Source organism: Chenopodium quinoa, unplaced genomic scaffold (assembly GCF_001683475.1).
Source record: "Chenopodium quinoa cultivar QQ74 unplaced genomic scaffold, ASM168347v1, whole genome shotgun sequence".
Classification (NCBI taxonomy): Eukaryota; Viridiplantae; Streptophyta; class Magnoliopsida; order Caryophyllales; family Amaranthaceae; genus Chenopodium; species Chenopodium quinoa.
In genome coordinates, this window is record NW_018742418.1 from 9047004 (window position 1) to 9074558 (window position 27555).

Genomic DNA, 27555 nt, shown 5'->3' on the forward strand with positions numbered 1-27555 from the left:
CCAATAATCATCACCTTCTTATATCCAGTTTGGCATTATAATTCAATTTTTTTCCTCAATATAAACAATGCGTATCTGTATGGGGTAAATGAACTGATATGTTCATAACCTACTCGTAAACAAGTTCAGTCAAAGGTTGATTGTAAGTACAAACAAGCTCTCAAAATTTTTAAGCTCATTCAATAAATGAACAAAGCTCGAATAACACCATGTTCGACTCGACAATGCTCGTGAACAAATAACTCGTTCAGTTCAATTATAAGCATGTTCATGCTCGATAATAATAACTCATTCAAAGGTCGCTCAATCTCAAAAGATCTCTATTACTTTAAACACTTTAACATATTTATATATCTTTTACTTGTACATATTTATAAAACATAATAATTTCATACTATATAGGCATGCAAACTCCATCATTAGTTTTTTATAGAAATGAAAACTTCTTATATAAAATTACATAGATGCATTTAATCTTGAAAGAAATCATAATTATATGATAAATTAGGGATAATTTATTTAATTAAGCTTGATTTAAGCTCGTTCAAGCTCAAGCTTAAACTCGAAATGCAAACCGGCACGTTCATGAATGAAGCTCGAACAAACTAGCTAAATCCTTAAATTAACTAGCCAAGCTTGCACAAAAATTTGTAAAAGCTCGTTCAAGCTCAAAATAGCTCAAACAATATCAATTCTTATTAAGCTTAGCTCGGACATAATAAACCTCGGCTCAGCTCGGATTGTTTGTAGTCCTAGCATTTCTTTATGATAGCTTTAAATTTCATTACTCCCTTTGTCCTAGAATAACTTATTCAATCATACTTTACACACATGTCAATGCACATATGTTAATATTTATTTACCAATTCATTTCATGACAATTATGCACTGGCGGAGCTAGCGTGGGACAAGGGGGGACAGTTGTCCCCTCACTTTCCAACACTTCCCAAAAAAAATATTAGATCATATGTTATAAGTGACACTCAGGTACCATATTTGCTTACTCACAGCCCCGGAGCTCAGGGCAGTCGGAGCACACACGAGGGGATCTAGTGCCACGCCTAGACCCGACCACGCTCTGGTAAAAATATTAGATCATATGTTATATGCATTTCGTGATTCATATTTCTAATTACCAAAATCTACTGACGTCCTTTTTGTTGTTCTGAAACAAGTTTGATGACCAAATAATGAAGAAAGCCGTCTTCGATTCGATCCAGGGGCACTATACGGCGCCTTAGAGGAACTATGGAGAGGGTTACGATGCCACAAAAAGTCATTGGTGGAACTTGTTCAGGGTATGTACCAATACAATTGTGTATTATTTTATTTGAAAAATATTTTGTTGTTACGTTTTACGAGTTTTAATTTTGCAGCAACATTTTACGTGGTCACCAGAGCTGGACAGTCATGTACGATCGACATTTAATGCTCGGCCCGGTACCCGCCTTCGTGACATGTTTTACACCGTCACGAAGAAGATGAAAGGTGTGAGACTGTATTGGGTGTCAGAGGAAGTGCACAAGAAGATGATGGAGATTCCTGAATCTGATGGCATGTACAAGAAGCGGTCCACGCAGAACAAGCTGAACCGAAGAAGCGGTTCCATGGAGAATGAAGTGGAGGCAACCCACTTCCAGGGTTCCGTATCATCCGTACAGCATCCAAAACGGATGGTCAGTATATGAGAATTGTTGTTTTAGGTTTTGCAGTAATTAAGTTTACATATTAATGTGATTTATTTGTGATTATGTGCAAAGGCGGCGGAAAACCAAGGGAAACTGCCATCCGCTGCTGATCTGTTCCTGAAAATGCACTTCAAGGATGTGCCGGGAAAAGGAAAGGTTCCGGCAAACAAAAATTCCAAGGAGATTGCGGTAAGAAATTCATTAATTTAATTTCGCTAAAATTTAAATTCAGTAACTAGGCTATGTTGGTAAAATCACGAATATCGTCCCAAAACTTAGTGAAATAATTCTTATAGGTTCGTTTTCAATGCATGAGCACTTATAACTAAGCTATATTGATATGTTAGTGCAAGTTATAGGCTAGTTTGATAAGAAATGTGAAAAATAGGCGAGGTAGAACCCTTTTTTGCCCCTTTTCCCTTGAAATCACGAATATCGTCCCAAAACTTAGTGAAATGCTTCTAAGGTTCGTTTTCAATGCATGAACACTTGTAACTAGGCTATATTGGTATGTTAGTGCAAGTTATAGGTTAGTTTGATAAGAAATGTGAAAAATAGGCAAGGTAGAACCCTTTTTGGCCCCTTTACCCTTAAAATCACAAATATCGTCCCAAAACTTAGTGAAATGCTTCTAAGGTTCATTTTCAATGCATGAACACTTGTAAATAGGCTATATTGGTATGTTAGTGCAAGTTATAGGTTAGTTTGGTAAGAAATGTGAAAAATAGGCAAGGTAGAACCCTTTTTGGCCCCTTTTCCCTTGAAAATCACGAATATCGTCCCAAAACTTAGTGAAATACTTCTAAGGTTCGTTTTTAATGCATGAACACTTGTAACTAGGCTATATTGGTATGTTAGTACAAGTTATAGGTTAGTTTGATAAGAAATGTGAAAAATAGGCAAGGTAGAACCCTTTTTAGCCCCTTTCCCCTTGAAAATCACGAATATTGTCCCAAAACTTAGTGAAATGCTTCTAAGGTTCGTTTTCAATATATGAACACTTGTAACTAGGCTATATTGGTATGTTAGTGCAAGTTATAGGTTATTTTGATAAGAAATGTGAAAAGTAGGCAAGGTAGAACCCTTTTTGGCCCCTTTCCCCTTAAAAATCACGAATATCGTCCCAAAACTTAGTGAAATGCTTCTAAGGTTCGTTTTCAATGCATGAACACTTGTAACTAGGCTATATTGGTATGTTAGTGCAAGCTATAGGTTAGTTTGATAAGAAATGTGAAAAATAGGCAAGGTAGAACCCTTTTTGGCCCCTTTTCCCTTGAAAATCACGAATATCGTCCCAAAACTTAGTGAAATACTTCTAAGGTTCGTTTTCAATGCATGAACACTTGTAACTAGGCTATATTGGTATGTTAGTTCAAGTTATAGGTTAGTTTGATAAGAAATGTGAAAGTAGGCAAGGTAGAACCCTTTTTGGCCCCTTTCCCCTTAAAAATCACGAATATCGTCCCAAAACTTAGTGAAATGCTTCTAAGGTTCGTTTTCAATGCATGAACACTTGTAACTAGGTTATATTGGTATGTTAGTGCAAGTTATAGGTTAGTTTGATAAGAAATGTGAAAAATAGGCAAGGTAGAACCCTTTATTTTTGCCTCTTTTCTCTAGAAACATCATTATTTCTTAAAATATCTCGTCAATTTTCAGCAGGAAACATATCATAAAATGGTTGAGGAAGCAAGCAGTCAGGAGTCTTCCGAAATCCAGGATGAACTGTACTTGGATACAGTAGGCGGGCGTAACAAGAAAGGCCGAGTAAGGGGGCTTGGTCGAGGTGCTGAGTTGTACTATCAATCCCAGTCCCGAGGATCTGGGTCCTCTCAGCAGTACCACCCGCCGTCGTCTGTTGTGGCTGAGATCGAGGCTCGAGTGCAAGCTCAAATGCAGGCCCAGGTACAGGCTCAAGTGCAGGCCCAGGTACAGGCTCAAGTGCAAGCTCAAGTGCAGGCTCAGATGGCGAAATTTGAGCGGAGGAACAAAGAGATGATGGACGAGATGTTGAGTCGCATGATCGGACTCAACACTCCATGCACATGTTCCACGACGATGCCGCCGCAGCCGCGAGACCCATGGGACGACGACCCCGGTTGTGGGGGAGGCTCGGCTTCTTTTCCCGTCGTGTAGCTTTTTGTTTCTTTTCACGTATTGTACATAATTTGAGATACAATGTAGGTTATTTATCCAAACTGAATATAATAATTATAATTATTAATTTATATTGATTGATTTATTTTCAAATGAAATTTTATTTTGTTTTAAACAGATTGCAGTAGCGAAGAACAGGTCAATATACAGAGGGGAAGTGGAAGCAAAAAAAAAAAAAAAAAAAAAAAAAAACAAATTTTCCGACGGAAATAATCCGTCGGACATTTCCGGCGGACATTTTCATCTCCCAGCCACCAAGCTCCTACGCCTTTTTTCCGTCGAAAATTCCATCGGAATCGACATGTCTGTCGGAAACGACCTTTTTTCTGACGAAGGGTTTTCCGACAGACATTTTCCGGCGGAATTCCGTCGGAAATGACCATTTCCGACGGAAATTTACTATTTTCCGACAGATAATTTACGTCGAAAATAAGCTTAATTCTTGTTGTGATATATCATATGATTTTGAAAAACTATAAACCAAAAAACAGACACCACTGCGATGCCAAACAAACCCTTACTAATTGTAGTGGTGGGGTAGAGTAAAAGTAGGAATGAGAAAATCAATGCCCACAAAATTGGAGGGTAACCAATGGGAGTGCATGGGCATAAGTGGACATGGGAGTTGGACATGCATAAATGAGGTGGAAGAAAGAGAAATTGTTAAAAAAAATATGATGCTAATTGTAGTGGTGGGGTAGAGTAAAAGTAGGAATGAGAAAATCAATGCCCACAAAATTGAAGGGCAACCAATGGGAGTGAATGGGCATAAGTGGGTATGGGAGTTGGGCATGCATGAATGAGGTGGAAGAGAGAGAAATTGATAAAAAAAAATATGATGCTAATTGTAGTGGTAGGGTAAAGTAAAAGTAGGAATGAAAAAATTAATGCCTAAAAATTGGAGGGCAACCAATGGGAGTGCATGGGCATAAGCGGGCATGGGAGTTGGGCATGCATGAATGAGGTGGAAGAAAGAAAAATTGTTAAAAAGAATATGATGCTAATTGTAGTGGTGGGGTAGAGTAAAAGTACGAATGAGAAAATCAATGCCCACAAAATTGAAGGGCAACCAATAGGAGTGAATGGGCATAAGTGGGTTATAGGAGTTGGGCTTGCCCACAAAATTGGAGGGCAACCAATGGGAGTGAATAAGCATAAGTGAGTATGGGAGTTGGGCATGCATGAATGAGGTGGAAGAGAGAGAAGTTGATAAAAAAAATATGATGCTAATTGTAGTGGTGGGGTAGAGTAAAAGTAGGAATGAGAAAATTAATGCCCACAAAATTGGAGGGCAACCAATGGGAGTGCATGGGCATAAGTGGGCATGGAAGTTGGGCATGCATGAATGAGGTGGAAGAAAGAGAAATTGTTAAAAAAATATGATGCTAATTGTAGTGGTGGGATAGAGTAAAAGTAGGAATGAGAAAATCAATACCCACAAAATTGAAGGGCAAACAATGGGAGTGAATGGGCATAAGTGAGTATGGGAGTTAGACATGCATGAATGAAGTGAAAGAGAGAGAAATTGATAAAAAAAATATGATGACCACCATTTGCTTGGGCATCCATTGACTATGCTCTTAAGACTTAAACTTTGTTAACGACATTGAAAACGTCGTCAATTCTCTGAGAAAACTGTCGTTTCTTACCTTACTTGTGTCAGTTGGACATGTTGCAAATATATTACTCTGTATAGGGAGTAATTAATTAACTTTTTTTGCTTTCACTAATATTTTTGCAAGGATGACATTTATTGCAATTCTAAAAATATAACGTACAACACAGTTATAAAAAGAAAAATGCTAGTTTAAAGGGATCAAGTAAATATAATCTTTTTAAAAAGTTTGAAAAATTCTCTTTATTAACACTCTATTTTTAACTTTTTTCTTTTATGGATATATTGTAAGAACTCTTATTATAACTGTGTTCTTAAAAATTCTCGTGTTCTTTCAGTTATAAGACAAAGAACATAGCCTTATAACTGAAAGAACACGAGAATGTATTATTAATTTCCTTTAAACTAGGAAAATTAGTTATTAAATGATATTTATCCCGCTTTTATTGTCTTATCTTTTTACAAAAATTCAGTTTTTAAGAATAATTTTCTTTCTCTAAAATTATTTTTTCCCAAAATAATTCAAGATATATTTTTTGATAATTTCAAATTTCAAAATTCAAATTTTATTTCCAAAATTTTATTATCCAAAATACTACAACATATTTCATTCCTTCTCTATAAAATTTTTTCTAAAAACATCATTCATATTTTTTTCACCAAAGTTTGAAAATATTTGTGCATGAAAGAACATGTGTAACCAACTGAGTAACCATGAATACATGATATACTTATATTTTTGTGTAATTATGATTATGTGTAATTATTGTGTTCTTTACATATTTTATAATGTTCTTTATTAGAATACATAATATACTTTATATTTGTTTGTAACATATAATAAATTATTAATACTATTTGTATTCCATATGTCTACCATTATAATATATAATAATCTTTATTAGATCTTTTAATAAAATATTTTAAATGTCCATGTTTTTTTATTGTAATTGTAATGTACTTTGATTGTCATAAAATGTTCATTGCTTATAATGAAAATGTTCTTTAAATTTAGTCCCTACGCCATACTAGTTAAATTTAAACGGGATAATTCAAACAATGTTATTACAGTTTCTTCATGTTCTTTATTAATATTATGGATGTTCTTTGGATCTAAAAATCAATCATCAATAGATGATGTCCAAAAAGAATATCTCGTCAATCTTCATGATCTTGAATTAAAAAAATTCACAATTATTAAATGTTAATTAATAAAGAAAAATATTGAATTAATAAATAATATTTAAGATGAATACACTAATAATTAAAAATGACTTTACAAACTAATTTTAAAATGACATATGCTATACCAAAAAAATGTGCATCACTCAATCCCTCAAAGAACATATGAACCAAAATCAAAGAACATTAGGGATAAAATAAAGAACATAAGTGATGTAACAACAGAAAAAATATATAAGGAGTAAAACATCTTAGAAATTAAACCCAAAAGGACATAAGAGTTAAAACAAAAAACATAAACATAGAAGAACATATTATTCAAATAAAAAGAACATTATACCTTAAAGAACATAGTTTGTATTGTAAAGAACATATAATTTAGATTCAAAGAACATATTAATCAGATTTAAAGAGAATATTCCATTATAATTAACAAAATGAATATAGATCAAATAAATGATGAAAAGAACATTTATTATAATTAGGAAAAATTCATGGGAATAATCCCACGTTTGGGCCATTCGTTTTTAATGATCCCACCTTTGAGATATTATTTAATAATCCAACCTTTACCCCCCATTCTTTTTTAATGGTCCTATTTTACCAGAAACCGGTTAAATAGGTAATTTTTTTTTAAAAAAGATTAATTTACACGTGTCATTACATAACTGGTCAAAAAAAAAAAATTTAAAAACCCAAACCCAATTCAGCCACCACCATCCCCACCACCACCCAAACCCAAACCCTAGAACCACCATCCCCACTAGACCCAAACCCCAAAACCAACCCACCAGCCAACGCCGGTGCCGCTCAACCACTCTCACCGCACCCTTTCCTCATTCCAACCACCCTTCCCTGCACTCCGTTCCCTTATTCCTCCCTTTTCCGAACACCCAATCCCCTGCTATAATTCGGCCGCCTTACCCACGAACTAGCCCTACCCACCTAACCTAAACCTGGCAAATGGGTCATTCAAGTCGGGTATGGGTCGGGTCATTTCGGGTCAAAAATTTATCGGATCAAGTTCGGGTCGGGTCGGGTCATTTCGGGTTTCGGGTTGAGTTCGGGTCAACAGATAATCGGGTCGGGTCGGGTATCGGGTCAACACTTCGGGCCATTTTAATTTCTCTCTATAATTTTCTCTGTATTTCAAAATTGTAATTATATCTCACCAAAAATATAAAATCTAATTCTGAAAAATTAATGTGGAAAATAACTAACAAATTCCTTAAATTAGGAGAGAATTATTTTGATTTTTTTTATTGATTAAAAGTCGAAAAATACTGTTATTTTCAGCAAGATGTACCATGAGCATGGTACACCCTTGTGTACTATGTAAATTTCACCATTTTTCCTCTCTTTCTTTCTCTCTGTTGCATGTGATTGAATTTCTTTTTAATATTTGTGAGACATTTGCAAATGCCGCACAATCCTATAATAATTCTTCCTCCGAGTGGCATCATATTATTCATATCTTAGAGAACATATATATGTTATCCCCAAAATGATTTTAAATTTAAATAATATTATAATGTTCTTTTACTTTATACCTCATCCATCGGTTTTATTTACTTACTACACAACACTTCTTATTTCATGTTTGTCAATGTGTTATTTCAAATACTACCTCAATTGCATATTAGTTACAACTTTGAAATATTTTATCTCACAAATAATACTCAAAGTTGCAATAATATGTAATGGAGGTAGTACTACCATCTTGTATTATTGCCGATATGTAAAAATTATAAAAATTTGATAATATTAAATTTAACAAAGAACCAATTTACTATGTATACCCTTTTGTCAAAATGGAGTATACATGCAAAGTATAAAAGTCAAAGTTTTGCAAGTAAAAAAACAGAGTAAATATTCTTTGAATTATACTTAATTACTTAATTTATATTTATTTCATTGTAAAATACTACTTCTATTTTATATTAATTGCAACGATTAAACATTTTCTACTCATATTTTTTGTAAAATCGTGGCAAATAATTTAAAACGGAGCATGTCATTTTGTACGTGAATATTAAGGACTCGTTTGGTTGCCATGGGAATTTGATGTGGATTGCTAAACACCGCCGACAAAATTTATCACCACCGTCAACATTTGGTGTGAATGGACAATCATGCCCTTATTACTTTACCACCCAAATCCTTTCCGGCGACCCACCACCCCTTTCGACCGACAACGACCACCTCCCACTCGCTAGCGACCCACCAAATCCATCTCAACGACAACCAACCACCTTACCTCGCCGGCGGAAAAGTGGTGGATTTTTTTTTTTAATTTGTTTTTTTTTTTTTGCAACCAAACTAACCGGCGTTGAAACCAATCACTGGGCATGATAACCGGTTTTTACCGCCAGTTACCGTGGTCAGCTGGCGTTGGAAACTGATTACCAGGCACCAATTTTTTATGCCGGTTACCTTGGGCAACCGCCGCTTGAAACCGGTTACCGAAATAAGTGTTATTCTTATAAACTAATGTGGTCACAGTGGCGGTTGACCATAGTAACCGGTGTCTCAAACCGGTTACCATCCCGAGTGACCAAGGTGGTGAGCGCCGAAGATTTTTTTAAAAAAAATTGGAGGTGACGAATTGATTTTGTCGGCCACGTACCGTAATGCCAGCTCATCAACTCCGATCGTCGTCGTTGCTACCCTTCCACCTCCGATGTACGGTTACCGCTTCCCTTCACCTCCGACATACAACCGCTATTGTGGTTGGTGGTGGTTGGGAAATGGTGGTTGTGTCCTTATGAGTGATGAGATAGAAAAAAAAAGAGAAAGAAGAAGATGGGTTATTGGGTATGTAAGGGTATTGATGTCCATGTCCATTCATCTTAAATGTTGGCGAATGTGATAAAAATTGATGGCGATGTTTAACACCCCCCAATTAAATCCTAGTGAGAAATTACAATTCATGGGAATTCACTTCCCTTATAAAATCCCTAGGAAATGAGTTTGGGATGTTTAGTTGACATTTAGGAACTCAAACTTCCCGTGAAGTAATTTCATGAGCTTTATTTGATTTCGATCTTCACTTGTAATTAGCTACTTTCTCAATATTTATAATTTTTTTAATAACAAATAATATATATATATATATATATATATATATATATATATATATATATATATATATATATAACTCAATTAAAGATATATTTTTAAATTGATTTAAAAAAAAAAAAAGATCAAACATTATTCACATTAAAGCATAAGAGTATAAACTCATTCAATTCAAAAAAAAAAAAAAAAAAATAAATCATAGGATTTCTTGAACTCACTATCAATGAACTAATATCATCATATTCATCAATACATCTTTTACCAAAATTAAAATCTACTTCGTCTGTGACTATATTGATCTACAAGCCTGCATTTAATATCTACACAAATGATGAAGATTGTATTTGAGAATGGTAACAACAACTAAAAAAAAAAAGTTTAACTTTTGCACATCTGCAATCCAATTAAGGAGATAGAAATTGCATAACCTACCAAAGAAAATATACGGAGTAGAAAAATGGAGGAGGAAATACGGCCGAAATGGTTTAGCACAAAGAAGATATGTTTTTTTGTCCCCTAATAATCACAGGATGTAGACTTATTTAGGGGGGAGTTGTTAATTGATTTCCCATAATCCATGGGAAGTTCTAAATCCTGCGAATTTTAATTTCCCCCATTTTCTAAATTTTGTGACAATCAAACATCAACTATTCAACTCATACAAGCATTTTCTGGGAAATCTGAGTTCTCCATTATTCCCTACCAACCAAACAAGCACTAAATACTTCGTATGTCATTTGGGTTCAAACTATATAGTATATACTATGTATACGCTATTGTTTTAATTTTATTTTAATTTTTGTCTATTTTAATGTTTTTTTAAAAGTTTATGTTCTTTTGGTTTATCTTTTTTGTTCCTTGATTTTCATTTATACTTTTTAAAATTTGGTCTTTATATTTTTCTAGTGCGTAAAACCATCATTAGACACAAAGTAGCTAGGTTGCATAAAAACAGGCAAGGACACAGATATGGGTACAAAACGGATACGAGAAAATGTCAATCTCAAAACAAAGGACACGAATACGCCATGTTTTAATCCATATAATGTATTCTAAAAAAAGAATTTGAGAATTTATTCAATAATTAATTCACTACAAATAATCTAGAATCAAAATATATTATGCTTTCACATTGATCTCTTTCCCTATCTAAGTCTATATTGTCATACGGTCCTCTTATTGGATCACACCACAATATCATATTTACAGTATCTTAGTACTCTTTTTGTTCATACTCATAATGTGCTATGAAAATGCCCATATTATAAACTCTTATCTTGTTCTCTCTTACTTTACTTTGATTTCTAATTAAAAAAGTTAAAAAGATGAGGTGGTGTGTCAAAAAGAAGAACGGGTCGTATCATAGTAGGACACTTCGGTCTCAAAGTGTCTGAAAATAATTAAAAACTGAAAATGATTTTTTACGTTCCAATAATATTGCAACAAGGTTGAAATTACGCATCCCAATGCATATATCCGAAAACATTCAACTATCTAATAAGTAATTGGAATACTACGAAGAACGATAGTTTCAATAGTAATGCCAGGACCAAAGGCAACAAGCACACCCCATTCAGACCCTTCCCCAGTAGTTGCTTTGCCCTCTTTCAATGACCTCTTCCTCATCTCATCCATTACGAATATCACACTTGCACCCCACATATTCCCGTACTCACTTAATATGTGCCTACTACTACTCAGCTTACTCGTCTCGAGTTCGAGTTTGGCTTCCACCTTGTCCAATATTGCTGGTCCTCCAGGGTGAGCGACCCAAAAAATGGAATTCCAATCACTAATCCCAATATGATCAAATGATTCATTTAAGGAAGTTTCAATGTTATTGGCTATGATTTTGGGGACATCCGGACTTAAGTAAATGGTCATCCCAATCTCACTAAGGCGAGCTTGTATAGCATGTTCTGAATCTGGCAATGTAGTCTGCCCCGCCGAAACAAGCTGAAAGAGGGGTCGCTCACTAGGCTCTTCAGGATCAGTACCCACGATCATTGCCCCCGCGCCATCTCCAAATAAGGCAAGTGACACTAGGTGGGTCTCGCTTGGGGCATGGAAACTAATGGCAGTACTCTCCGAGCAAATAACCAGTACACGGGCACCACGATTGTTCTCAGCAATGTCCTTGGCTATACGAAGGATTGTACTGCAAGCATGACAAGCACCTTGGCGCAGTATAAACCTCTTCACTGTAGGCTGGAGGCCGAGAAGCTTGGCTAGCCAGAAGTCGGCCCCGGGTACATCGAAGTCCGAGTTAGTGCCAAAGATAAGATGGGTGATCATGGACTTGGATTTTCCCCACTCTTTTATGGCTTCCTCAGCTGCCTCTTTCCCAAGTTTGGGAATCTCATTGGCTAATAGAGCTTGACGAGTTTTAACGGAAGAAGCATTATTATCACTTATATGTGGATTTTCTTTTAAGATCTCTTCTGTTGAGCCTTTTGATTTTGATGGACAAATTGACAAACTCGACTAATGAATGTTTTGAGTCTTTGGTGAATAAAGGGTTCAAGCAAAGTTCGTTCCGGAGTAGGAACTTGGATGCGGAGTAGCATTCTTTAAAAAGCCTCGTGCAAATCTCACGTTCTAGTTTTAATTGTGAGCACTCAATAATATAAAGTCGGAAAGGAACTCAATGACTTATGTTAAAGACTACTGGAATAAAAGTTAGTTTTAAAAGATAATTTCTTAAAGAAAAGATAATTTGTAAAAGTTTTAATAAAGATAATTATCGAAGATAATTATCTAGTTGTTTTAATAAATAATAAATTTATCTTTTCAAATAAAATCTTTTTAAACAAACTTTTGATAATCTTTTAAATAAATATTTGATAAAGTTAGCAAGTGGTTTTTCTGTGAGAAAATCTTTTATACGGCTAATGGTTATCAAGTTGTTAGGATAGTGGTTTAATTAGATAAGGCTAGGAAACCTCTTCATGATCACAATCTGTCAAGATAACTCCACAAGTTGTTAGTGGGTTGTTGACATGTGGACGTGATTATGGTGGAGGTTAATGACTAAGCCTTCTCTATAAATACTCATGCAAACTATCTCAGAAAAACATAACTCTTGAGCATAAAAATTCCAGTAGCCATCTAATAACATAAAGAGAGTTATTTTCCTTCATATATTCTTGAGTGCAATAGGTATTTGTAATCACAGATTGTATTCAAGTACTTAGGGGTTGGGATTGTGAGTTTGTAAAGTGAGGTCAAGGAAGCTTCGTTGCTGAAGTCTTCTGTGAGAGTTGGGAACAAGTTCCTAATTTGTGGAACTTGTTAACGGGTTTGAATCTTCACTTGTAAAGAGTTTGATTACTTAGTGGAAATTTAGAAAAGCCTATATCTTCTCTCGTCACTATTTCATTTAGTTAAATTCCGCAAAAAGTTTTTAGATTTCACCTCAAATACAATTCACCCCCCCTCTTGTATTAGCCAGTTAGACTTTCAGTTGGTATCAGAGCAGGAACTCAGAACACGCAGGCAACCCTGTTGAGTAAGTTCCTGGAAAATGGCTTACACAGAGGAAAAGGAATTCGGGAGTACATCCATTCAAAGGCCTCCATACTTCAACGGCAAATTTTATCCTTATTGGAAGGATAAGATGGAAATCTTTATCCAAGCAGAGAATTATCAGGTATGGCGAATTATACAAGTAGGAGATTACGAAATTACGAAAACGAATGCTAATAATGAGGTAATCCCTAAACCTATGGATGAGTATGAAAAAACTGATTTTGAAAAACTTGAAATGAATGCTACTGCCAAAAAGTTTTTAATTTGGGGACTTGGACCCGATGAACATACTCGTGTCAAAGGGTGCAAGTCCGCAAAGGAAATTTGGGATCTTCTGGAAGTTACACATGAAGGAACGTCAGATGTTAAACGTTCCAAAATAGACATTCTTTTGTCTCAGTATGAGCGCTTTGAAATGGGAAACAAAGAATCCATTAAAGACATGTTTACTCGATTTAAAGGTATTACTAACGAACTAACGTGTCTTGGCAAGATAATTCCTATAGATGAGCAGGTCAGAAAAGTCTTAAGAAGTCTTCCAGACAATGACAGATGGAGAGCAAAGGTTGCAGCGGTGCAGGAATCAAAAGACTTCACCAAGTTCAATCTGGAACATCTTGCGGGTTCCCTCATTACTCACGAGATCCAGTCGAACAATCGGACTCAGGAGACTGTCAAAAGTCAAGGGCTAGCATTAAGAGCTAATGAAGAATCCGAAGAGAAGTCTGACATCGATGAAGAAGAAGCTGCAATGTTGGTGAGAAGGCTGAAAAAATTCTACCGTAACAACAAGTTTTTAGACAAGAAGAAAGGATACAGTAAAAGAAATCAGGAACCCAAAGCCAAGTCTTCTTGTCACAAATGTGGAAGCACCAACCACTTCATCAAAGAGTGTCCATTATGGGAATCTGAGAAAGGCAAGGGAAAAGAAGCTGATCAAAGCAGAAATTCCAAGCCTAACTTTTCTAAAACAAATTTCAGGAAAGCAATGATTTCCACGTGGGGAGAATCAAGTTCCGAAGAAGAGGAACAGGAACACACAGACGATGAAGTAGCCAATCTCTGTCTAATGGCAAAGCATGATGATGAGGTAGTCATTCAACCTAATTATTTGAAATCTCTCTCAAAGGATAAATTAATCTCTTTATTGTTAGAAACCTTAGATGAATATAAAGAATTATGTGCAAAACTAAGGCAAGCCGAAAAGGCAACTGGAATTTGTAGAGATCATGTTAAGTATCTGAATAGCTTAAGAAATGATGTTCAAGGCAGATTCTTTGAATTGTTAGATAAAAATATTATGCTAAAAGAATCCCTTGAAAGAGTCAAGAGTGAGAATATCATGCTGAATATTGAATTGACTCAATATAAAATGTTGTGTACTAACATTGATTCTTGCAGGTCTACTGAAGTTCCTTTAATCATGTTTAATAATGAACTAGAGCATGTTAAGAAAGAGATAAAGGAAACCAATGATAAAAATGAGAAACTAGAAAAGGACCTAGAAATTGCAAGAAAAAGTAAAAATACAGCAAGCACGGGTGTTCCCAAGTGGGTAAAGGAAGCTCAGACAAAAAGAACAGAAGGTCTAGGCTATGTTCATAAGAAGAAGTCCACTGGAAAGAAAAAGAAATATGTGAACTTACCTAGTGAGACCGTTTGTTCTTTCTGTGGTAAAAAGGAACATCGCAGTGAAGAATGTACTAAGAAAGCAAATCTGTACAATAAGAATGTGAATTATGTTTGGCAGAAGAAATCTGATTTAAATGTGTCAACACAGGAACCCATGAATGAAAGGGTTCCTACTACTAACTCTTAATTTCTTTTGCAGGTCGAAGTGAGGGGGAACAACCAGTGGTACCTCGATAGCGGTTGTTCTAAGCACATGACAGGAGATGAATCCAGATTTCTCTCACTGACGGCCTATACAGGGGGAACAGTGACCTTTGGAGACAATAAGAAAGGCAACATTGTTGCTGTTGGAAAAGTAGGAAGGTCAAGTTCCCATGCAATTGACAATGTATTTTTAGTCGAGGGTTTGAAGCATAATCTACTCAGTATTTCTCAGTTTTGTGATAAAGGAAACTTTGTAAGCTTTTCTTCTGAAAAATGCAAAATCATCAACAATAACACTGGTAAAATCGTTTTGGAAGGAACTCGTAAAGGGAACACATATACCGTGGACCTTAACAAAGTTCCAAAATACAATCTATCTTGTTTAAGTGTTATTGAGGATGATCCACTTCTATGGCATAAACGTTTTGGACATGCTAGTCTTTCATTGCTTGACAAATTAAGGTCAAAGGACTTGGTAATCGGATTACCTTCTATCAAATTCCTAAATGACAAAATTTGTGAAGCCTGCATCAAAGGAAAGCATGTTCGATCATCATTTAAATCAAAGAAAATGTTTGATGAATTTTGCAGAGAACAGGGAATAAGTCACAATTTCTCAGCGCCAAGAACACCACAACAAAATGGTGTGGTTGAGAGGAAGAACCGAACATTGGAAGACATGGCAAGAACAATGCTAATAGCAAGTGGGCTTCCAAGAAATTTTTGGGCAGAAGCCGTCAACACAGCATGCTATATCGTCAACCGAGCCATGCTCAGACCAATGTTGGACAAGACACCTTATGAACTGTTAAAAGGGAGAAAACCTAATATTGCTCATTTAAGAGCTTTTGGATGCAAATGTTTTGTTCACAATAATGATAAAAGAAATCTTGGAAAATTTGATGAAAGGAGTGATGAAGCAGTCTTTTTAGGATATGCATCTAATAGTAAAGCTTATAGAGTTTACAATAAGAGGACTATGTGTGTAGAAGAAAGTATACATGTGATTTTTGATGAAACTAATAATTATGGTTGTATACAGGAATATGAAGATGGAGATTTTGAAATTGGTCTCACTCGTTCAACAGACCAAGATGAAGAATTAATTCCCAGAAAGCAGCATGTTCGAATTACTGAAAATACTAATAAGGAACCTACTGAAGTTCCAAATAATACTGAAGCCTCTGATCAAAATACAGAAGAAACAGAAAATACAGAAGGCGAAGCAAATGCAGAAGCAGAACACCATGAAGAAATGGAAGAAAGAGCAACTCAAAATAACACTTTTATACCAGCTCAATCATTCCAACCAAAGCCATGGAAACATCAAAGGTCACACCCCCTGGATAAAATTATAAGTGACCTAAGCAAGGGAACTCAGACGAGATCCCAACTGAGAAACTTCTGTGCATTCAACGCCTTCTTATCAACACTGGAACCTCGAAATCACAAAGAAGCCTTGGAAGATGCTGATTGGATTGTTGCCATGCAAGAGGAATTAAATGAATTCGAAAGAAACAAAGTGTGGCACCTTGAACCCAAACCAACAAATCAAAAGGTTATTGGTCTCAAATGGGTATACAGGAATAAGCTAGATGAACATGGCACAATTGTAAGGAACAAGGCAAGATTAGTTGTTAAAGGCTACAATCAGCAGGAAGGTATCGATTTTGAGGAGACTTTTGCTCCTGTAGCTAGATTAGAAGCAATTCGTATTTTAATTGCATTTGCTGCATTTATGGGTTTTAAACTTTATCAAATGGACGTCAAATGTGCTTTTTTAAATGGTTTTTTAAAGGAAGACGTCTATGTTGAACAACCACCTGGATTTGAGGATCCAAACTTTCCTAACCATATTTTTAAACTTGATAAAGCACTGTATGGATTAAAACAAGCTCCAAGAGCATGGTATGAAAGACTTTCAAAATTCCTTTTACAAAATGATTTTAAAAGAGGAAAAGTTGACAAAACTTTGTTCTTAAAATCAAAAGGAACTCATTTATTAATTGTACAAATTTATGTTGATGATATTATTTTTGGTGCAACTAATGAATCCTTGTGCAAATACTTTGCTGATTTAATGAGCAGTGAGTTTGAGATGAGCATGATGGGGGAACTCAACTTCTTCCTTGGGCTCCAAATTAAGCAAACTAACGAAGGAATAATGATCCATCAGCAGAAATATGTGAAGGAGTTATTAAAAAAATACGGTATGGAAAGCACAAAGATAAACCACACTCCCATGGGAACAACCACAAGGTTGGACCAAGACCCCAAGGGAACTCGTGTGGATCAAACAAAATACAGAGGTATGATTGGTTCCTTGTTATATTTAACTGCCAGCAGACCTGACATTTCGTTTAGTGTAGGTCTTTGTGCTAGATTTCAATCGGATCCAAAGGAATCGCATCTAACAGCCGTCAAAAGAATTCTACGATACTTGAAAGGGACGGAAGACTTGTGTCTGTTTTATCCAAAAAGTGACTCGTTTGACCTAAAAGGATATGCTGATGCTGACTATGCAGGAGATTTGGTCAATCGTAAAAGCACATCAGGTATAGTCCAATTCTTAGGCTCTTGCATGGTTTCTTGGAGTTCCAAGAAACAAAACACTGTTGCTCTATCCACTGCCGAAGCAGAATATGTGGTTGCTGCTGCATGTTGCTCTCAATTGCTATGGATAAAACAACAGTTGCGTGACTATGGCATTATTTTAGAGTGCGTTCCTATTCATTGTGATAACACAAGTGCCATTTGCATTTCTAAAGATCCAGTACAACACTCTAAAGTTAAGCATATACATATAAGGCATCACTTTTTGAAAGATAATGTTGAAAAGGGCTTAATTAAGCTAGATTTTATTTCTACTGAATTTCAAATTGCTGACATTTTAACTAAGCCTTTAAGCAGAGACAAGTTTGAAAAGATGCGTGTGGAATTGGGGATGCTACGGCTCAAGTGATTTTTGTTTGGAACCCCTAAGGTAAAATCGGATGTAACTAACAATGCTACGCTCAATCTTGTGTGAATAACACAGCTGAAATTACCCAGGGGAAAGATTTGTGAAGTATTGAAAAGTCACTTATACATACTTTTAATATGTTAAAAGTATTGAGCCATGTTGTTTCAAGTTCCTTTTTCATCATTCTTTACTCTCTGTATCATGATCACGTAAATTATCATCATAATTTACAATCAATCTGCTCTCATTTATCTTTTTCGTTTTTTTTATTTTTCTTCTTGTTATTTTCTTTCTTATCTTTTATTTCTATCTTATTTTTTATTCTTATCTTTTTCCTTCCTTATTTTTTCATGATGAATTTTTCTATTCCTCATAGAATTCAAAAATACAAAAAGATCTTATTTGCTACGTAAGATAAGAAGCATGTATATCAACTTCTTAACTTACGATTTTATTTTATCAACATTGAATTAGATGAGTGCAATTATTTCACCAAATTAAATCCTACTACCTCTAAAACTACCCCACTACCTCACAGTTTAAACCGTCACTTTTCTTTCTCACTCCTCCCCATTAAACTCTTTTTCTTCTTTTCACTCCACCTTCACCTATCAAATCAATTAAATTCCCCATACACTCCCATAACCGGCCTCACTCTCTCTCCTTCCTATTCACACTATTCATCTTCTCCTTCCCTTCATTTTACCTTCAACACCATGAAAACCAACCGAAACACCACCCCAAAAACCCGATCACCACCATTCAAACCCTCCTCAAACACGGGGTCTCCACAACCGGTGCCAATTGCGGTGGTGCATCCATCTGCTCAGCCAAAGAGGAAGGCTAAGGCTGTGAAGGGCGGCGACAGGAAACGGCGCGCAACCACCAAATTCCCATCATGGAATTACACTCTCGGATATCACATCAACTATGATTGGTGTGTGGCGAGTAAGTTCACTGAATTTACTTCTTTAATTGATTATCAAAAATGGACTCACTTGTTCCAGAATTGTTCTCATTACCCTGTTTATCCTAAATTTATTTATGAGTTCAAAAATACCTTTCAATGTGATAATGGTGTGTGCTCGGCCGTAGTTAATGATATTCCAATTTCGTTTGATGCCAATTATCTTGGAAATCTATTTCAAGTTCCTGTTAAAGGCTATTGTTCTTATTTAAAGCACAAACAATCTGTAAACATTGGCCATAATGATGAATGCAAAATCCTTCAATTTATTGGAGGAAATCCGAAAGTGAAAACTACTCACCATCATGCCCTAACACCCCTTCATAAGCTACTGTTTACCTTCACCTGGAAGGGTATAGTACCCCGTTTACAAAAACGGAGTACCGTATCACTCTTGGATGCCTCCCTCATATTCTGTCTTGCATGCAAAATACAGATTAATTTCCCTGCTCTAATGATTGAACACTTGAATTTTTATGCTCAAAAGACCACAATTCCATATGGCTCTTTCCTTACTGTGTTGTTCAAATCTTTTGGTATTGATGTTGAATGTGAATCCCCAACATATCTCAAACCCGATAATATCCTCTCTGAACAATCATTACTTAGACTGAGTCTTAGGCTTACAAATGGCAAAGTATGTTTTGTGCCTCGGAAAGGAGGGGAGAAAAAGAAAGGGAAAGGGAAAGAAGCTAAGGAAGAATGTGATGCAAGCAGTGACCAGGGTAGTGAGGAGGCTAGTGAGGGTGCTACCACCTCCAGTGATTCTGAGGGAGATAAGGAAGAAGAAAAAAGTTCTAACGGAGAGAAAAACAAAGAAAAAATACTTGAGGGAGATGTGCAAGGAGAAAAACAGGAAGATTCTGAGGGGGAACATATGGAAGTTTCTGAGGGGGAAGCTCGACAATCTGACTTACATGAGGGGCAGGGAACTGATCAAAGTGAGAGGGAACATACCACAGACTCTGAGAGCACAGCTGGACCACCTGTCATTCCTGTGTTTACAGGGGGCCTTAGAAGGAGTAAGAGGAATGTGGTCAAGCCTGCCCTTTCTACTACACACCCTGTGACTGTAGAAACCATCAGCTCCTCAGACAAATCTGATTCCACCTTCAAACCTACCCAAGTTCCCTCTTCCACTGAACCCTCTTCTATTCCTGTCTCACCTACTAGGCAGCCTTCTCATTCACCTTCTCCTCCTCCATTTCAGCCTACTGGCTTTGCTGCTTTCTCTGGAACTCGTGTGTCTGTTTATGATTTTCAACAGGTTCAAGCAGATATGGAGAAGTTGACTACTCTGGTGAGCAAGAAACTGGAGGAAATGGCCTCGGAACTGCTTTCTCTTAAAGGCCAGGTGCAGGCTCTGGCAGATTCTCAAGCAACCGGATTTGCAGGCGTAGAGGCAAAGCTTGCACAGGCTGAAGGCAAGTTTAGTGAAGGCAACAAGGAGATCTTGGAAACTATCAACAGAGTAGCCTTTGAGGAAGTCGAGGAAGACTCTATTGATCCCACAAATCCAACCCTTGATCCTACCAATGCAGCCTTTTAAATCCTTGATTGCACTTATTCTAATTTCATATGTTGAACAATTTTATTTTGGTCTTGTTTAATCTCTCTGAACTTTGGTTTGTACGCCTTTATCCTTTGCTACATTCTCTATGTTCCTCTTCTATTTCCTAAATCGGAACTTGGCTCGTATTTTTCATATGATTGTGTGAGGTTGCTGATGATTTAGTACCTAACTTATTTTTGCCTTGCATTATTTGAGCTCACTATTCCCTACGTAGTCTAGTGGGAGTATAGCAAAATGTTTTTTTTTCAATCTTTTGATAATGCCAAAAGGGGGAAAAGACAAACTTCATGGCGGCTAAAGTGTTTACCAAGGAACTCACACATCGAAGGTACAAACTTTTCTAAGTTAATAAAGTCCTAGTAATCTAAGTTTTTAAACTTTTTCTAAGATTTTAAAGTCTTTGTTAATTTTTTCTCTTTTGCTCAGTCTTTTTAAAATAAATACTTTTTAGCTTTTTTTTAAGTTCTTTAATTACTCTGTTTTTTTTTGTTTTCATGTCTTACTTTAAATTTCTGTTGCATGCCTGGATGATTTTATTTACTTAAGTTTGTCAATGTTTGTCATCATCAAAAAGGGGGAATTTGTTGAGCCTTTTGATTTTGATGGACAAATTGACAAACTCGACTAATGAATGTTTTGAGTCTTTGGTGAATAAAGGGTTCAAGCAAAGTTCGTTCCGGAGTAGGAACTTGGATGCGGAGTAGCATTCTTTAAAAAGCCTCGTGCAAATCTCACGTTCTAGTTTTAATTGTGAGCACTCAATAATATAAAGTCGGAAAGGAACTCAATGACTTATGTTAAAGACTACTGGAATAAAAGTTAGTTTTAAAAGATAATTTCTTAAAGAAAAGATAATTTGTAAAAGTTTTAATAAAGATAATTATCGAAGATAATTATCTAGTTGTTTTAATAAATAATAAATTTATCTTTTCAAATAAAATCTTTTTAAACAAACTTTTGATAATCTTTTAAATAAATATTTGATAAAGTTAGCAAGTGGTTTTTCTGTGAGAAAATCTTTTATACGGCTAATGGTTATCAAGTTGTTAGGATAGTGGTTTAATTAGATAAGGCTAGGAAACCTCTTCATGATCACAATCTGTCAAGATAACTCCACAAGTTGTTAGTGGGTTGTTGACATGTGGACGTGATTATGGTGGAGGTTAATGACTAAGCCTTCTCTATAAATACTCATGCAAACTATCTCAGAAAAACATAACTCTTGAGCATAAAAATTCCAGTAGCCATCTAATAACATAAAGAGAGTTATTTTCCTTCATATATTCTTGAGTGCAATAGGTATTTGTAATCACAGATTGTATTCAAGTACTTAGGGGTTGGGATTGTGAGTTTGTAAAGTGAGGTCAAGGAAGCTTCGTTGCTGAAGTCTTCTGTGAGAGTTGGGAACAAGTTCCTAATTTGTGGAACTTGTTAACGGGTTTGAATCTTCACTTGTAAAGAGTTTGATTACTTAGTGGAAATTTAGAAAAGCCTATATCTTCTCTCGTCACTATTTCATTTAGTTAAATTCCGCAAAAAGTTTTTAGATTTCACCTCAAATACAATTCACCCCCCCTCTTGTATTAGCCAGTTAGACTTTCATCTTCAGTTATGTAAAAGTGACGTTTCCTTATCTTTGATTTTTCGCCTGCATATGTGCAATTCAAGATTAGGACAACGTACGATGTTAAACTTTTTAATAAGGTAATAGGGGGTGTACATAGTATTGTTAAATCGCAAACCAAACTGCATCAAATGATTTTATTACGGATTGGTACATGTTATTTTTTATATACAATGTCATAATAAGAAATAATAGGAATGGGGAGCATTATATTGTTATACACAATTAATTACAAAGTTCAAACTACTATACCTTAGATATTTCATAAAAAATAAAATAAAAAATAAAAAAAACTATGAATTGCATTTTCATTTTAACGAATAATCATTATATTTTCATGATTTCCTATATATCTTGTCATTAGATAAATAAGTTTTGTTTATCATCAAGATAAATGGGTGCTCACTCGAAATTTCATGTATAATTTGCTAATAATTGCTTGATACCATTACCCAATTGGGGTGTCACATGCTAGGAAATGCTTACGAGCCTATAATATTAATCGAGAACTCACTATACATATAACTATTGTACAGTATTTGCCATTATTGCAATTAGATTAAAATGTAATGATGCATTGTAATAGAGTGCACTAATACTTATTAACTTAATTTTATTTTACGTTATCTACAAAATTAATATTATGACTTTTAAATCGTGCATCACATGAGCACATTAACTTGAGTTCTAAAAATTTATTAAAGAACTTTCTTGAGTTCTCTAGACATACAAATATTTCAATCATTCTTTTTTTAATTGCAACGTTTTAATTTTCATACATGTTAATGCACATCTTATAATACACTTAATATGTGTAATTATAATTAAATACTAATAGTTACATAGATTAATAAAGAGTGTATATATATCAAGACAAAATTAGCAAGTAAGTTTTTATCCAAATGACTATATTTTTGAAGAAATAATAATAATAATACTGCCTCCGTTTCATATTAGTTACAACTTTAGGGTATTATTTGTGAGATATAAAATATTCCAAAGTTGCAACTAATATGAAACGGAGGTAGTAATGAGAGTATGCACTTGACAATAACTAAACAAAGAGGGTATACATATGCGCTTGAACTTGGCCTTAAGATCAGTCAAATGATCATTGTTTGTGGTCCGGAAATGGTAATCTGGATAATCAGATTGATACATTACGTTTGGAGGGTTAGCAGTGCCAATGGCGAGGATCGTGGCAGGATGGCCGCGCAGGCCATTAGTTCTTTCGACCGCTCGAGTTTCATGAAAGGATGTCATTTTTAGCTAGAATAGGGTTGATTATGAAAGAACTTTGTTGATGAGGAATGTGTTTTACCTTAGCTTGGTTTGTATTCCCTGACTGAATCGTTCATTTTTATACAACCTAAGATTTAGTTTGATCCCCTCCATGGTTTTCATGTCTTTAATGTGATTAGTTGATCCGTACACTAAATGGAAATATTACACCAATAATCATCATGCATGTCTTTATTGTGATTTGTTGATCCCTACGCTAAATGGAAATAGTTTCACCAATAAATCAATAATGCAACGTGCGACTTATAATGCGTATGATCTCTATTCATGTCATTAATGTCATTTTAATCCCATTAGAATTGTTTCCAAAAAAATAAAATAAAATAAAAAGTAAAATTCCCATTTGAATCATTTATAAATTATTTTTCCATCTAATTAGCTTAAATGTAAATTAAATTTAACATGATAAGTGACATTATAATTGGGCTAATTTGTCAGAAAATGACTCAAATGAATCGAACAAGCTAGTTAGATCCTTAAGGAGCCAAGCTTGAACAAGATTTCTAAAAACTTAGCTCGGACTAAATAAACCTCGGTTCAGTTCGGATCGTTTGCAACCCAGCCTATGCATTTCTCAATAATAGCTTTAACCATCATTATTTAAGAGCACACCCCATTAGTTGATCGTTAGTTGATCTTTATAAATACACTCTTTTCATTTAATAGTTAGCACTGTTATCTGTTGGTATATGTATACTTTGTATTTTGTGGCCACACTAATTTTGTGGAGCCTATATTACATATGTGCCCAGGATTAAGGCAATGCGCTAAGTGTGATAGGTTTATAAACTAAACCTATCATTGTACCAACTATTCATTTGTGATAGAAGCCTATAAGAGGTATTCGTTTTACAATATAAAATATGAATTTTACTTTAAAATAAATTAAATATGAATTTCTTAATTGTGATAAGTTGATAACATGCATTAAAATAAATATATATGAATTTCTTAATAGTGATAATTTTGAATCATGTGTTCTAAATATTTAATCATTTGTTCTAAAATTTTACTCATATGTTCTAATAAATATGTACTCACATGTTTTAAATTTTAGACTATTCTCATATAAGTATGTATTCTCACACATGTGCAATTTGAGATTAATTAGGACAATGTATGTCATTAAAAAGTTTACAAACTTGTAAATAAGGTGGTAGGGGTACGGTGTACGTACAGAATTTGGTCTAAAACCACACCAAATTATATTTTAGCGATTCATGATTTGATTTACGATTTTAAATTTTTTTCAAACCACAATTTACGATTTGGTTTTGTTTTACAAAATTTTAAAACCAAACCAAACCACAGATCGTAGTAAATTAACCATTTTATACATGAATAGTATTTCTTATACTTGTTTTTGTGTAGAGATCAGAGTCAATTTATTTCTCGATATATATAAAACTTTTTTCCTATGGAAATAAATTTACTCTCTCTCAACTAAGAGTGTTGAGAGTCAATTTACATAAATTTGTGTACTTCTTATTAATAAGTACATTATTAATCGAAAATTTATCAGTTGTAATTTGATTAAAATTTAATGATGAATTTGTTAAAATAAGAAGTACACTAAGTTAATTTATTTTATACACAAAATTAATAGTATGACATGCAAATCAAGGCATCTCATGGGCATATTAAATTGAGCTCTGATTTAAAAAATTATTAAAGAAGATAAATTTATTAAAGAGCTTTCTTGAGTTCTTTGGACATACAAATACTTCATTCATTCTTATTTTTTTAATGCAACGTTTAAGGTTTCATATATGTCAATGCACATCTTATTAGAGGTGAGTGAATAATGTAAATTCTAAATGTTACGTTCGAAAAAAACAGAAGATCGAAATAACTATTAGGGTATGCAATTAACAAGAATAACTAAAGAAAGAGGGTAAACATATGCGCTTGAACTTGGCCTTAAGATCATCAGTCAAATGACCGTTGTTTGTGGAACGGAAATGGTAATCTGGGTAATCAGACTGATACATAACGTTTGGAGGGTTAGCAGTGCCAATGGCGAGGATTGTGGCAGGATGGCCGCGCAGGCCATTAGTTCTTTCGACCGCTCGAGTTTCATTCATGGAAGGATGCCATTTTTAGCTGGAATAGGGTTGATTATGAAAGAACTTAAATTTGCCGAGGAATGTGTTTTACCTTAGCTTGGTTTGTATATCCTGACTGAATGGTACATTTTTATACAACCTAAGGTTTTCATGTTATTAATAGATCCTTACGCTAAATGGAAATAGTCCACCAAAAAATCAATAATGCATCGTGCGACTAATAAATGACCTTTATTCATGTCTTTAATGTCATTTATTTTAGGAAAAATTGCTTTACAAAATACCACTTTTTATCCGTCCTAAAAACAAGTCGATCTTTTGATTATCTCTAAATAATACCACCTTTGAGGGGTGTGCTTTAAACAAGTTATTTTACCTATAACCTGAATAACCGGTTAAATTATTTATTTATTTTTTTAATAAATTCATTTAACAATGTAATTAACTCTTAATAACAACTTTAATTATAATTTATTAACAATTAAATAAAAAAAAAAAAAAATCAGCCCCCTCCTTTTTTTCACCTTCCTCCTTACCCATGTCAATGCAGCCAATCCCACCACCCCTTAAACAACCCCCATCCCCAGCACCATTGTAACACTTCGGTGGCCCCTGTCCTTATCCCCACCACCAGAACCGCCCCCTCCCCTTTCCGACCACCATTGTCCACCCTACCCCCATCCCTAGCCTCACCACTCCCTCCCCGAAACCCACCCTGACAGCCCCTCTTCCCAGAACCAAGCCCTAAAACCGCCTGTCGTTCCCCTTCGAAAGCCCTTCCCTGAAACCTACCCTGAAATCCCCCCTTTCCAAACCCAGCCCCGAAACCCCCCTAAAAATCCCCTTCCCGAAACTAACCTTGAAAACCCAACCCTTCCTGAAACCGCCCAGAAACCTCCCCTTCCCGAAACCAACTCGAAACCTAACCTGAAAACCCCCCCTTTCCCGAAACCCAGCCCTGAAACCGCCCTGAAACCTACCCCTCCACGAGCCCAGAAATCCTACTCACCCTCACCACTATCAAGAACCCATCAGTTTAGGGGTTGGGTTCGATTCGACGTGGTGGGTTTTTTTTTTTTTGGGGGGGGGGGTGGGGGTTTAGTCCTGTGGGGCTGCAGTCAGGGGTGGGATTTCGGGTTAGGGATGAGGGTGGCGTGGGGTGGGGTTCAATTAAGGGGGTTGTGGGTGTTGAGGGTGGTGGTCAATGGTGGGGCAGTGGTTGTGGGGGTGGGGGTCAGTTTGGTTCGGGGGTGGCGGTGGGGTTTGGTGGTGATGTTGTGGTTATGGAGAATGATGGTAGTGAGGTGGGAAAAGAGAGATTAAAGAAAAAAAAAATTAAAAATTAAAAACATTAAATAAAATTATATTTTCAGACCAATAAACTGATGAAACGTGTCCATATAACCCATGAATCGGGTTACCAACTGTTTACAACTTGTTTAAAGCGGACAACCTCCAAAGGTGGTATTATTTAGAGATAATCAAAAGGTCGACTTGTTTTTAGCGGACGGGTGAAAAGTGGTATTATTTAAAGCAATTTTTTCTTTATTTTAATCTCAATTGAATCATTTTATAAATGTTTGTTCCTTACTAGCCTAATGTAAATTAGATTTAAAGTGATAAGTAATATTATAATTTGGCTAATAATTTGTCAGAAATTAGATGAAGCTAGTAATTATACAAATTAATCACTTTTATTAAAACTATTTTTTTTAGAGTAATAATTAATAAGGTACACTTTTTAGGATAGTAGTTGACAAATTTTCCATTATTTATGAGACTTTGTATGAGAAACTACCTAATAAAACCCATATTTTGTGATAAACTACCTAATAAAAAAAATGTTGTAAGAAACTACCTAATAAAAGGTAAAATATTGTAAAATACTACCTATGGTCGAATTTCCACCGTTGACCTAATTTTCTGGCGTTGACTCACCTTAAAACACCACTGGAACTATCATCTCATAGCTCGAAA

The 27555-nt window shown here is 35.2% G+C and overlaps 1 protein-coding gene across 1 annotated transcript; it reads right to left on the minus strand.

Moving 5' to 3' along the window:
- Nucleotides 1-11080: 11080 nt before the first annotated feature.
- LOC110713113 (chalcone synthase 3-like) lies at nucleotides 11081-23568 on the minus strand. The gene is made up of 3 exons (XM_021891575.1): nucleotides 23284-23568; nucleotides 22184-22234; nucleotides 11081-12161 (listed from the first exon to the last, which is right to left on the minus strand). The coding sequence occupies exons 1-3, from the start codon at nucleotides 23471-23473 to the stop codon at nucleotides 11215-11217; spliced, it is 1188 nt and encodes a 395-aa protein (XP_021747267.1). The 5' UTR covers nucleotides 23474-23568; the 3' UTR covers nucleotides 11081-11214.
- Nucleotides 23569-27555: the final 3987 nt, after the last annotated feature.